Source organism: Setaria viridis, chromosome 5 (assembly GCF_005286985.2).
Source record: "Setaria viridis chromosome 5, Setaria_viridis_v4.0, whole genome shotgun sequence".
NCBI lineage: Eukaryota > Viridiplantae > Streptophyta > Magnoliopsida > Poales > Poaceae > Setaria > Setaria viridis.
Window position 1 is genome coordinate 33,243,159 of NC_048267.2, and position 13,047 is coordinate 33,256,205.

The 13,047-nt window shown below is 46.5% G+C and overlaps 5 protein-coding genes across 10 annotated transcripts; 2 read left to right on the top strand and 3 right to left on the bottom strand.

Moving 5' to 3' along the window:
- The first annotated feature begins 1,278 nt into the window (after positions 1 to 1,278).
- On the top strand, positions 1,279 to 3,763 carry LOC117856460 (uncharacterized). Its single transcript, XM_034738822.2, has 3 exons — positions 1,279 to 2,221; positions 2,323 to 2,358; positions 2,554 to 3,763. The coding sequence occupies exons 1-3, from the start codon at positions 1,285 to 1,287 to the stop codon at positions 3,630 to 3,632; spliced, it is 2,052 nt and encodes a 683-aa protein (XP_034594713.2). The 5' UTR covers positions 1,279 to 1,284; the 3' UTR covers positions 3,633 to 3,763.
- LOC117859068 (non-specific lipid-transfer protein 2P) lies at positions 3,628 to 4,723 on the bottom strand. Its single transcript, XM_034742241.2, has one exon. It carries the CDS (start codon positions 4,440 to 4,442, stop codon positions 4,137 to 4,139), a length of 306 nt encoding a protein of 101 aa, XP_034598132.1. The 5' UTR covers positions 4,443 to 4,723; the 3' UTR covers positions 3,628 to 4,136.
- A 1,072-nt stretch (positions 4,724 to 5,795) lies between these two features.
- On the bottom strand, positions 5,796 to 6,922 carry LOC117856618 (non-specific lipid-transfer protein 2). Its single transcript, XM_034738953.2, has one exon. It carries the CDS (start codon positions 6,409 to 6,411, stop codon positions 6,121 to 6,123), a length of 291 nt encoding a protein of 96 aa, XP_034594844.1. The 5' UTR covers positions 6,412 to 6,922; the 3' UTR covers positions 5,796 to 6,120.
- A 164-nt stretch (positions 6,923 to 7,086) lies between these two features.
- Positions 7,087 to 8,628, top strand: LOC117856617 (reticulon-like protein B9). Its single transcript, XM_034738952.2, has 5 exons — positions 7,087 to 7,228; positions 7,338 to 7,518; positions 7,612 to 7,753; positions 7,997 to 8,066; positions 8,166 to 8,628. The coding sequence occupies exons 1-5, from the start codon at positions 7,132 to 7,134 to the stop codon at positions 8,330 to 8,332; spliced, it is 657 nt and encodes a 218-aa protein (XP_034594843.1). The 5' UTR covers positions 7,087 to 7,131; the 3' UTR covers positions 8,333 to 8,628.
- On the bottom strand, positions 7,883 to 12,989 carry LOC117856614 (uncharacterized). Of its 6 annotated transcripts, none has more exons than XM_034738950.2 (13): positions 12,830 to 12,989; positions 12,637 to 12,735; positions 12,418 to 12,502; positions 12,212 to 12,251; positions 11,915 to 11,975; positions 11,703 to 11,756; positions 11,373 to 11,526; positions 11,131 to 11,227; positions 10,703 to 10,812; positions 10,071 to 10,177; positions 9,648 to 9,758; positions 9,359 to 9,537; positions 7,883 to 9,217 (listed from the first exon to the last, which is right to left on the bottom strand). In XM_034738950.2, exons 1-12 carry the CDS (start codon positions 12,914 to 12,916, stop codon positions 9,421 to 9,423), a joined length of 1,122 nt encoding a protein of 373 aa, XP_034594841.1. In that variant the 5' UTR covers positions 12,917 to 12,989; the 3' UTR covers positions 7,883 to 9,217; positions 9,359 to 9,420. The 6 variants fall into 6 exon arrangements, with proteins under 6 accessions (XP_034594841.1, XP_034594840.1, XP_034594838.1 ...); XM_034738949.2 differs by having other exon boundaries at positions 7,883 to 8,309; positions 12,212 to 12,281; XM_034738947.1 differs by having other exon boundaries at positions 7,883 to 8,472; positions 12,212 to 12,281.
- Between the last annotated feature and the right edge of the window lie 58 nt (positions 12,990 to 13,047).

The following is a 13,047-nucleotide window of genomic DNA, read 5'->3' on the forward strand; positions in this document are numbered from 1 at the left end:
AAAGGCGAGAGGTAGCCGAGAGGACGCGATGGGCCATTTTATTTTGACGGGCCGTGGGCTACCACCCAGGTTTTCATGTTCTTTTCCGCTGGTAGGTTGGCCCATTTACCATCGCTGTTACTGTACCTGTTACCATCGAACTCATCCAGGATGATGGAGGTAATCTTCGGACTCAAATCCAAGAAGACCTTGTGAGTTGACCCGCGATCTTGCTGAATCGTCGGCGGAACAATAAAATGGATCAGTTGAACCTGTGCTCCATGTCATACTCGGACTCGCTGTATCTCCTAATATATATCTCTCTCTCGAGTCTCGACGCCGCATATGCAGAGGCGGAGAGGTTAGTCGTACGTGATCATCAAGATCTAGCCGCTGTTCGCCATGGGTTCACCGAACGCGGCCAGAAAAAGCTGAAAAAAGCACGCCGTTTGGCTGCTAGTTTCAGCTTATTTTAGCTGTAAGCATGATTTAAACTGCAAACAGGATCAAAATCTTGAGGATCTAGCTGCGGCGGCGAACGCGGCCGCAGCAGGGACAACAAGCACTGATCCATCAGCAGGTGCCCCGGTCGACCATGATCGAGACGAGGAACCGAACTGCGCGCAGCCGCATCTGATCGGGTCTACAAAGTACGGAGATGATGGCCATGTTACCGTGCAGCTCATTCGTGTTCTGTTTAAAGGTGACTGACTGCCCAGCCCAGCGATGAAACATTTTCGTCCTAACGAAACAAAGTACTCCCTCCGTCCTTAAATTTATAAGGTTTAGGATAAGCTAGTTTGTTCATTTTTTTAACTAATTTTATGAACAGAAATATACTCCATACTTCTATGTAAAAAAAAAGTATAGCTTCCTTCAAAAGAAATGCTGGTCCTTGAATTTTATGAGCAAAAATGTCATTGGTGAAAATGTGTCACTTTCCAGTTTCCCTCGTGGTATATCTGGAGCCCGCCGGACCGATTATTACACCGTTACGCGCTGACGACAGCTGTTTGGCTAATGTCCATCGCTCCATACATTTATCACTGCTTAAAAATTATCGCGTGCTTGAGCTCAAGACAAGCTCACCAGCTTCCCTACGTCCAATTGTCTCCTGACTACTCCATGCGCTACAGCACTAGAGACAGCGAGACTACCCGGCAATTGCTATATGCGATTGCCTTGCCGTTAGCAAAGCATTTTGACACTTTCTCCTGTAAACCACATGCACAATCGCGTCCTCAGAATATAGTGCACTCGCCACATTATTGAGCCTGCAGGCCGTGTGCCATCTCCAATTCCACGATGTTCGGCAAGCTCCGCTTCTACGCATCCCTCCTTTTTGCAGTATCGTCCGTCCTCGCCGCGGCGGCCTCCGACGACGTCAAAATCGCCGTGTACTGGGGCCAGAACGCCAGCGAGGGCACGCTCAGGGACACCTGCAGCACGGGCCTCTACGCCTACGTCAACATCGCCTTCCTCTCCACGTTCGGCGACGGCCGCGCCCCGGTCCTCAACCTGGCCGACCACTGCGACCCCCCGTCGGGGGGCTGCGCGTCCCTCGCCACCGACATCGCGTCCTGCCAGTCCGCGGGCGTCAAGGTGCTCCTCAGCATCGGCGGCGGCGCGCTCGGCGGCTACAACCTGTCCTCACCGTCGGACGCGCAGGGCGTGGCCGCGTACCTCTGGGACAACTTCCTCGGCGGCACCGGCGTCGCGGGCGCGCCCCGCCCGCTCGGCGGTGCGGTGCTCGACGGCATCGACTTCGACATCGAGGCCCCGTCCCAGTACTACGACGACCTCGCCCGGAACCTGACGTCGCTGTACAGGGGCGACGCGCGGGGCCGGGCGTACATGCTCACCGCGGCGCCGCAGTGCCCGTTCCCGGACGCGTCGCTCGCGACGGCGCTCGGCACGGGGCTGTTCGACCACGTGTGGGTGCAGTTCTACAACAACCCGCCGTGCCAGTACGCGCCCGGCGACGACGCCGCGCTGCGGAGCGCGTGGCGGCAGTGGACGGCGGGCCTGCCCTCCGCGACCGTGTTCCTGGGCCTGCCAGCGTCGCTGGACGCCGCGGGCAGCGGGTTCGTGGACGCGGACACGCTCGCGTCGCAGGTGCTGCCGGCGGTGGAAGGCGCGCCCAACTACGGCGGCATCATGCTGTGGAGCCGCTCCTACGACAAGGATACTGGATTTAGCGTCAAGCTGCAGGGCATCTTGCGAAACCGGAACGATCAAACAGGTACTGATCGTGTTATTCTGTCAGACGCTTTTGTATTCTTGTTGACGTCGACCCAGTCATAATTTTCATCAAATTAAGGTTGTTTGATTGGCAAATTTCAGGGGGCGGCACATCTTCAGATAAGGAAAGGAGGATCTGTAAGTGTTGCTCTTTGTCAGATTCTTTTTTTAACACTCTTTGTCAGATTATCCAACCACCAACTGCTATTTTACTAGACTACCATAGAGTGACCGTAAATCTGTAGATATGCAGCATAACTCAAGCTATTGCAAGATATTGATTCATTTGACAGTTCATTTTCATGCCTTTTTAACTCCCTGCTATCTGTGCAGATATAATAGTAGGAGTTGCTGTTGCTGGCGTACTGCTGCTGTTCCTGCTTATTTGCAGTTGCTTCCTCTGCCACAGGAAATACCGTGGCACACCACCTCCTGTGGAGGGATCAACGACGCCTCCAGCTCCAAAGACAGAACCATCTCAGCCAAAACAAAGACCTCAGCGTCTGAAACGATACACTTATTCAGAGGTTGAGAGGATGACAAAAGCTTATGCTCACAAACTGGGCCATGGCAGCAATGGTGATGTTTACCGAGGCTACCTCCGTGACGGCTGTCAGGTAGCGGTGAAGGTGCTGAAGAACAGCAAAGGTGATGACAAGGAGTTCATGAGCGAGGTCGCCAGCATCGGCAGAATTTCTCATGTCAATGTTGTTCCTCTGCTGGGGTTTTGCTTGCAAGGCCCGACAAGAGCTCTCATCTACGAGTACATGCCCAATGGCTCCCTTGAAAGCTATGCTTTCAGCAACAATGACTCTGTAGAAGACAATTATTCGCTATGGCTCTACTGGGAGAAGCTGTTTGACATCGCCATCGGTGTCGCGCGGGGGCTGGAGTATCTCCATGGACAGGGCAATGCTAACATTCTGCATTTGAATGTCAAGCCCTGCAATGTTATGCTGGATCAGGAGTTATGCCCAAAGATATCTGATGTGGGCGTGGCAAACTTATGCCATGGCAAAGAGAATAAGAGGTCCACTGGCGATGCCAGGGGAAGAGATGGCTATGATGCCCCTGAGGTAGTGTCCAGGAAATTTGGAGCAATCAGCAGTAAATCCGATGTCTACAGCTACGGCGTGATGGTCCTTGAGATGGTGAGGGCCAAAAGGAATATCAGTGTTGGTGCTGACACCACCAGCAAGTATTTTGCTCAGTGGCTATATGAGCATCTGGATCAGTTCTGCAGTAGTATTTCTGACATCAGTACTGAGACAAGGGATCTTGTGAAGAAGATGATCATAGTTGGGTTGTGGTGCATACAAACTGTGCAAACGAACCGGCCTTCGATGAGCAGAGTTGTCGAGATATTGGAAAGTAGCAGCACAGACTTGGAATTGCCAGTAAGGATCTCTTGAGGAATGGAGTCATGGTTGTAACTTGTAAGCATTGTTCATATCATGAGCAGTGTCTGTGTGCTCTTAAGATAAACATGCTTGTGGATTTGTATCTTCTTCTTTTTCTAGAGAGCTCAGGTGGTGCTACCGACAGTGTAGAAATGGTTTCAATCGTCGTAACTCTGCTTGAGAAACCACTCATGTGATCCTGCTCGGAACATTTCAACATCAGCACATTTACACCATTTCAGGGGCCAGTCAGGTGAATCCGGAATTTTTTTTTTAAAAAAAGATCTTCATAAGACAACAGAAAGGTCCACAATAAGCTGGAACATGACAGAACAAGATCAGACCATCTCACTGCAACTGCAAAGACAACACCTGAAGAGACAGCCACACGCTGACATGCCCACACACCAACAGGCTACAGCGAGTATACAAAGTAATCGACAGAGCCCCGACGGAGATTCGGAGGCAACAGCAAGAGGCGTCACACGGAAATCGGTTACAGACAGGTAGACAAGCCTAGCACCTGAGCCTCCGGACACGACAGACGGCCGCAATCCTCCTGCCCTCCCGGGAGTTGATGTACCTACCCAGGTCGAGGTTCTTGCTGTACCTGCACAGGCACGGCATCTGCCCCCTGAGCTTAGCGCAGCACTCGCCGGACGGCCGCGCGCCGTAGATGACCGCCGGGGCGCACGGGCGCAGCGCCAGCGGGTCGCACGTCGGCGGCCGCCCTGTCCTGGACGCCCGGCACACCGTCGTGAAGGGAGCGGCGAGCAAAGCCACAAGGAGCAGGAACTGGATCGCGTAAAGCTTCATCTTCATGGCTGGTTTGCGAATTTTGCGATCGGCTGGCAACGATTGGAATGGCTTGGGGCCAAGAGAGAGGGCTGGTATAGCGGTATTTGAAGCGAGTCCCAGGTCTCGACTCGTGTCGGGAAGTGTGTTGCACCGTCGCGTAAACGTTACTGCACACGGTCGTTCACTTGACGGCCTGGGGTCCCTGAATTCTGAACTACTCGCTGGCTTGGAGTAATAAGATTGCGGCGTACTCCACTAAGGTTATTGAATACTGTGCAATACAATGACAAAGTTGTTTGACTGCGTGCTCAAATGCGAGTAGTATTCTTTCGGTGGCAGCCTGGTAGGCAACGTGCTCATCAATAACGAAGTGCTAATGGTGATTTTATCAGTCTTGAGGATTAGCTGATTTTAGTCTCTTGGAAATGTATATGGGTATGGTTGCTCATCAATAACGAAGTGCTAATGGTGATTTTATCAGTCTTGAGGATTAGCTGATTTTAGTCTCTTGGAAATGTATATGGGTATGGTTGCATGTGTGTATTCATAGAGTGTGCGTGCGTATGTATAATCGTTTGCATATACACTGTGTTTCATTGAGTTAGCAGAGCCTAATGTAGCAGTGAGGAACAACTAGAGGGAAAATTAGATATGTACCATTGAAAGATTGTGTCTTTAGAAATATACCGTCAAAAGATTGTATTGAAAGGTTACATCAAAATTGGATATGTAACATTTGTTTGAATCTTACCACATCTATGAAGTCTCTATTAACTAGGACATATATACCCCTACTAGAGCAGCAGGTGCTCCCATCGATCTCCTCACTGGTAAGGATCCAATTTTCCCTTCACTAGAATATATATATGATAGTAGAGGTTTAATGTATACTGTAAATATAATTTGAATAATTTCTGAGTGTGAAAACAAATTATAGCAACTGAGAATCCCCAACCAACATTTTTTTTAAAAAAAATCATCCATTTAATAAATTACTCTTGAAAAATATCTTAATTACACTAAAAGCTTCATGGGTATTTAAGAAAATTATAAAGAAGACTCGAGTCGCGACCATCGGCGATTTTCAAAAGCACTCTAAAAATGTTTAAAAAATCTAGTAGTGATCGCTGTTGCTGGCTAGTGTAGTGGTTTTGTGGCAAATAGTGAATCCGAGGATACGTAAATGTGCCTGTCAGCTTAACAACCAAAGTCGCTCTTCAGCCTCCTCCGGGCGCATTCAGCTCGAGAAAATGCAAGACCAAATGTACCTTTCCCGAACCCGAAGGCACCATCTCATCTGTGTTTTTTTTTTTCTCCGAGATTTGTGCAGCTAACCGTGAGCCGATGAGCGTGCGCAACCGAGCCCAAGTCCAAGCAGAAATTAACATCTCGCTTTCCCAGGTGAAGCACGGGTCATTAGACATTACTGACATGAGTTTTTCAACTTCTGCTACATCCAGTAACTAAGAACATTAAGCAATCGGAACAAACAAGTAAACAGATATGGCAAGACCAACTTTATTCGACATAAACCTCAAACCATCCTAACTTAACCGTTTCTTCGTGTGCCAAAGTTCGTCTTCATTTTATTTCAGAGCCTTTGTGCTAGCCGACTCTGACCACCCGGCACCTACGCTTCAGCAGCTACCGCGATCAGGGGCTCGCGACCCGCGCGCGCCGCGGACGGAGAGCTAGAGAGCTACTAGCAGCTGGGCACGGGCACCTTGCAGGCGGTGAACACCCTCCGCTTGTGCCTGGTGTCGACGAGGCGCTTCAGGTTGGCGTCGTCCTTGAACCGGCACAGGCAGTTGGGCCCGTGGGACTTGAGCGTGGCGCAGCAGGCGGGCGTCGGGGAACCCTTCCCCGCGAACGCGCTCGCGCACGGGCTCAGCTGCATCACGTCGCACGGCGCCAGCGCCGAGAAGTCGGCCGCGGCGTGGCTGGCGAGGAGGCTCACCACCACCGCGACGAGGAGGAAGACGGCCGGCCTCATCCCGACGATCGCAGGTGGGGTTTTCGCTGGACTGGGACTGGGAGGCCACGAGAAGTCGTCAGGAGCTACAGCGTCCAGTGGGCAGAGTTGCTCGCAGCTTTTGTAGGCCGTCGCCCGGTAGCAGTGTAGTGTAGCACGCAGCAGGTGAGTCACGGTGTGAGCGTGCGAAACCGAGCGCAGTGCAGGTTAGGTGAAGCACGCCTGATGAAGGGCTGCCTGCCATCACGATTCTGAGTTTCTGACGAGGCTAAGTACTGTACACATACTGCAAGTGTATTGAGTATTGACGAGTAGATTTCCAGTTAACATACTGTATGGTCATGGTCTCGTACTCTCATCGGTATGTTCACAGTCCTATTCATTCTCATATAGGGAGCCAGATCCTCTGATTTTGAGGATATCGACAAGGGAATTCTGGCAGAAGCCTTTTAACACAAACCAATGGTCAAGCAGCGGCAGCCAGGCTTGCTTCTTGTCCCTAACAACGAGTATCCCCCGCCCTGAGGCAAAGCATCAGGTTGACGCAAACTTGCCGCGCATTCGTTTATTCCTCTCGATGGTTCAATCCCTGCAGATCAAGCTATCCTTTTCTTCTCAATCTACGCCCCCTTGAGATGAAAATTATACTAGCATTTCGGGGGCTTATAAAGACGCCCTTTCTGCAATAGACCGATCAGACAAAACAAGACAAGAGATTAATCGTCAAAAACTCTTAGAGCCATGCATCCTCATTTTCCTAACGATCACGGCAATGAACGAGTGGGTGGTCCGTTCCATAGGCACAGGTCGATTCATAGGCTTCTTGGCGGAGGAAAAGGTAATGCTGCTCTTCTTTTCTTTCTGGACAATTAACTTGCATCATTTGAATTACCAAAGTTTCTGTCTGAATCCATGTGTTCATGGATTGCGTTGTTTGCCCCTCGCAGTGGCGGACATTCTGCTGTGGAAGGACAGGAACTTATCTGCAGGTGTGCTCCTCGGGGCCACGTTGATCTGGTACCTGTTCGAAGTGGTTGAATACAACGTAATCCCGCTCCTTTCCCAGATTGCCATCTTGGCCATGCTCGTGGTCTTCATTTGGTCGAATGCCGCGCCGCTCTTGAACATGTATGTCTTTGTTTCTTCTGGATGTTTATCGAAATTCAAATGTGACACAAAGGCACAAGAAGCAATTCTCAACTAACCAAATTTTCATAGCAGACCCCCTCCAAGAATCCCAGAAGTCATCGTCTCTGAACATGCCTTCCGACATATAGCACAGACCATCCATTACAAACTGGCATACACTGCCGCTGCTCTTTATGACATTGCATGCGGAAAGGATCTGAAGAAATTCCTCTTGGTACATAACAATCAATTACTCTCCTACCTTTATAACAAAAACCATGTCACAGTTTTTCCAGTGTCAAGATATATGCCAAGATCCACGTGTGATATTTTTGAATTTAAGAAAAAACTTACAAATCACATGTAACTGAACTGCAACCCATTATTTTGCCAATATTTTTCATCACTTTTATAGTGTTTTTGGGCAATTTACAACACTTTAACCTTAGACTAACAATATGCTGTTTCTAATATTAAGGTGATCTTTTCACTGCTAATATTGTCTGAGATTGGAAGTTCTTACAGCTTCACAAGTCTACTATATCTCGGTGAGTACTGCGGTAATTTTTAACAAGATGAACACACAAAGATCATACAAACCAATTGCTATAATACATTTAACAAGTCTGAACAACTTACTTCCACAGGATTTTTGTGTGCTCACACTTTGCCAGCATTGTACCAAAGATATGAGACAGAGGTGGACCATCTAGCTGCAAGAGGTAGTGAAGACATCAAGAGGTTCTATAAGAGGATTGATTCCAATTTGCTCAACAAAATACCAAGAGGCCCTGTCAAGTCAAAACCTATATAAGATATACTCCCTGAAGATACATCAATGATTCCCTCGAAAGGGAATGAGCTATCATTTGATTGCTTCCAGCGAAAATGGTCCTATTGTAATTTGTACAAAGGTGTTTGAACCAGAAAAGCAAGAAGTAGCTTCAACTGAGCCTGGAGAATTCAGACTGTCAGCATTCAAATGTACCTATCAATGCATGGATACAAGCATATTTTCAAGACTTCACAATCAATATGAAATGAACTATAATGTTGTAATCTCAACAAAGCAGATCATTAATAAGAATTGAGTGGTGTTTTCTCTTTCAACTCTGACACCATGGGTTTGTATAAGTACAGCACATGAAAAAAGAGCATCCAATATGGACTCAGCAAGACAAATAGCTAAGATTGCCTAATCGTCTAGGGAAAAAAGGAATATAAACATGATTACATGACATTCATCATTCATTGTCTTCTAACATGTGAAACGCTAGTGTTATGTGTTTTACTCTTCATTCTTGGTATATGCTGTGGGATATACTGGAAAAAAATTATTGGCTACAAGACACTAGGCAGGGCTCTGCAGCAAAGAAACTAGTGTCCTTTTTTTTCTTGAACCACGCAGGAGAACTGCGTGTCATTTCATTAAGGTAGAAACAAAAGTACACAAGTCTAGAAAGACCCAACCCGAGTACCAGGCAAACCCCACAAACACACATAAACACACCCACACACTTACAGAAAACCAAAACTCACGGTCGCACCACGGAATAGCAAAACAGACAACCAGCAGCCCTTCAGAGCTTAAGCTCCAAGAGGCAGCGACCTGGACAACCTGGACATGAGTTCCTGGAGCTTGGAGGCCCCCGCCATGCACCAGAGGCCACCCTCCGTGCTCACAGAACTGACAACCTTCCTACAGCATAGAAAATGCATTTCAATGTCCTACATCTAAGGATCAGTGTCCTGTTGCTAATTTTTCCGTTTAAATAACATACATGAGGAATTCTCGAGGCATCAAACATTGCATGATTTATTTGCAAAGATCCATTTGTACCTTAAATGTTTGTGTACTGTGGAGAGTCAACTTGAATCTGGAATATGACCATGTCTAAAACATCAGAGACCTTGGCTTTTCCTTAATTCAGTAGATGAAATATCCATGCGAAATTTTTCCTCTGGTATGGAGATGAACATGTCGCTCAGCTCCTCTGGAATGACTAAATCCTCAAGGGCCTTCAAAACAAAACAAGTAGTGTATAGTGTTTCAGATGATCTCTCTCCCACTTCCTTCTCCCCACACCCAAAAAAAAGTGTGTAAAGAAAACATCAAGTTAAATTTATACCTTGAAAACTCCTTCAATCATTCGACCACCAACAAGAAAAGTGGTACCTGTGCTTTTACATTTGAGAAGTATCTCCAGCATTCTATTGTAATCTCCTCCATAATACTTGGGCTGCAATGAATAAACTTCATTCAGTATCAACAACAAAATATCCAATTGTCAATTTTACTTACACAGTAACGAGTAAACTCTGTCAGTGAAGGTAATACCACAATTTATGCTCAAAAGTAAGTACAAAGTGTGCTGATAAGAAACTAAAAAGATGAAAGAAACTGCAAATTGCTACTCGAACATTGGGTATTTGGGTTGCATATTATTATCTAATAAACATAAAATCATTGACTCCAAAACCTAAAACATCCTTTCAGAAAGGAAACAAACTAAACCGGTAGGTAGTTTTATCATGACTGTCGAACTTCTTACATTAACAAGCCTAGCTGCAGTGTCTGCACCAATTATAAAAGCACTTCCTGGGAAAAGCTCCGCTTTCTTATAGAAGTATGGTTGGTTAGATATTATCACATTCTTCCCTGTAACAGAAAGAGAACAACAGGGTGAGTTTCCCCCAGCAAATCCCATCCATGTGAAGTTCTAAAAAAGAGCAGCTTGACCCTCAAAAGCAGTAAATAATTGGTGAGCAATTAAACAGACTTTCAGCAACCAACAATTGGTTGCCCAGGTTGTCAATCACTATTTTATCCTCCCTTTGGTTTTAAATATATGACGTTTAGGACAAGCTAACTAGATAAAAAATGAACTAACTAACTTGTCTTAAATGTCATATATTTAAAAACGAAGGGAGTACAATGGTAATATAAACAAAAACTTAGGAAAAACACTACTGGACACTTATGTAAAGAGCTCCCGCGAAATCATTTTTATTCAAGTGTCACCACGATGCATGGCCGCAGCCCACATGAATGAATGGTAAACAAGACTCCAGTTCTCTGTAACCGCAAACTGAACCACATTTGGCATGGCAATCTGATCAGAGTCCTAGGGTTATTGCAAAATCGAAGTCATGGCACATAATTGTACATGATGCTGGGCCATACCTGCTTTTCTAAATTGCTCAACACGCCTCTTAATTTCTGGAATAGATAGTGGAGGTTTATCGGCATTGATTGCTGATATCTCAAAGAATGGAAGCCCATCATCATACATGCTACAACAAGTGGATCCATTAAAAATATCAGGCAATTTACTCTTTCTTTTAAGATAAAACAAGGAAAAAAAACAGAAGTGGAAGATCCAATATCTTGGGTACAAAGACAGCTATATAGAAATAGTGTTGTGGAGCCACATGCCAATTGTCAAAACATAGCAAACCTTCTCTTGACAAGTAATTTTCTGTGACAAATCATTTTCACATTTCCACTTTGCCATTATTGATTTTTTTTCCCCTTGCTAGCCTTTAACATGCCCAAATCCAAAAGTAGAAATGTTTCTATTTATTCACAGCTTCTCCAAAAGAAAATCAAACCTTGATGCAACTTCCAACAGCTTAAGGTGGCCATCATGCAAGGGGTTGAATGAACCAGGTAGAATTACTTTCCTATTGAAGTTTGTTTCCACTGGAGCTACATTAAAGAAGAAGAGTATTCAGAGATGGAAGAGTTGTAGAAACAATAGAACTAACAACGACCAAGGACACTATGATTCAAGAATGAAAATGGAAGAAATTCTAGAATGAAAAACATAACAACTCCAAGTGCTAAAATATACCGGCAAAATGATAGACTTTCATGCAAACTTGCCCATCAATGACTTGTTGGAGCTCTTGATCTTCATCAAATTGTTCCGTGCTTTCTTCTGGAAGTTCAGGTTCTTGAATGCCTGACTGAATAGTTGCAGATACTCTGCAGGTATCTGCTATTGCCTACAATACGTACTCTTAAAAATGAGTGCTACCTCCGAGAATGCCAATTATCATAAAATTGGCCAATCCTGACATGATCAGGATTGGTTGCTTATATTTGTTGGTTACAAACTTATGATGTTCAACTTGATCAATATTACCAATGAGAACATATCATCTAGTGAGGTGCAACAAACCTTAAGCAAAAAACAGCTTGAAACCTCGTCTTCTTCCTCTCTGCTCCGTAAACCCTGGGAAGAAAGATTATGGTAGCATGAGGCAACACAATTTAATAAATAATAGTGGATTGCTGCTATTTTCTATTCTGCTAACAAGTTCTAAAAAGACTAACAAGTAGCGTCAATTTATTAAAGTGTAAGAAGGAACAACAGTGCTTGTACAGTTGTACCTTTGACAAGGTAACATGTGATGTCCTGAGGCAATTGTGAGTCCACGTTGACACATAAAACCTATTTCAAAACGCGAACCAGATGTCATATAGTGGACACTCAAGAAAGAGGATTAACAAACTTATAGATGTTATCATAACAGCGAAAAGATAAATACCCCCCTGATTCCTCGAAAGATGAGAATTTTGTGTGCTCAGGCTCCTATGGTCGTATCGTATCACAATTCACATGCTAAGCCAAGATTCTAGCACGACCACTGCTCTAACTTGGTGAAGTGGGCTAGTTGCAAGGCATACCTGTGGTCACCATGTTTTGGACGTGAGCTTGCAAGTGACCCTGTAAATCCAACACCCATAACTTGCAGACCTATGCATACCCCAATCAATTACTTCAAAATTTACAGCAAGGATAGATGATGTTAGGTGCAAATGTGCAATTCTGCAAGCTACAGAGTCATGTGCAGAATGATCAAGTATTGCGAAGTAAAGTAAGCCACACAGACCTGGCCCAGAAAGCTTGAGTGCTCGGTTGTACGCGGCCAGTGCCATGTCCTCTGCAGCCTGCTTGCTGGTGAATTGCAAGGGCATCTGAACATCAAAGCACGGTCAGTGCAAACAGTACCTTCAGGCGTCAGCAATAAGCCAATAACATCTGAGTAGTTGTTTGACTGTGGGTTCGAAAGTGGACGCGCAGAGTGTTTCGGGAGTGCCGATTCCGTTACCTTGCCAAGGAGCTGCGCCATGGAGGCCCTGGAGTAGGGCACGACGACCTCGAGGACGGTGCCCGACGCGCCGGGCACGGACAGGAGCCAGCCGAGCGCCTGCGCCGAATGGGGGTGCCGAGCAGTTGGGAATATGGCCGATTTGACGGGAAAATTACAGCGCGCGGGGCCCGGGAGGTGCTGGTACGGATACCTGAGATGCGCCGCCGGCGAGGTAGATGACCGCCTGGGAGCGAGAGGAGTAGATGGCCTCCACCACCGCGCGGACCCAGCTCTCCATCGCGATCCCGGTGGACGCAGTTGGCTTGGGCGAGCTGCTACGGGACGAGACGACGGGAGGATTTTGTCCTGTTCCCCTCCTTTTTTTTTTTTGAAGGAAGAGTTCCCCTCCTGTAGATGTAGAAAAAAAAC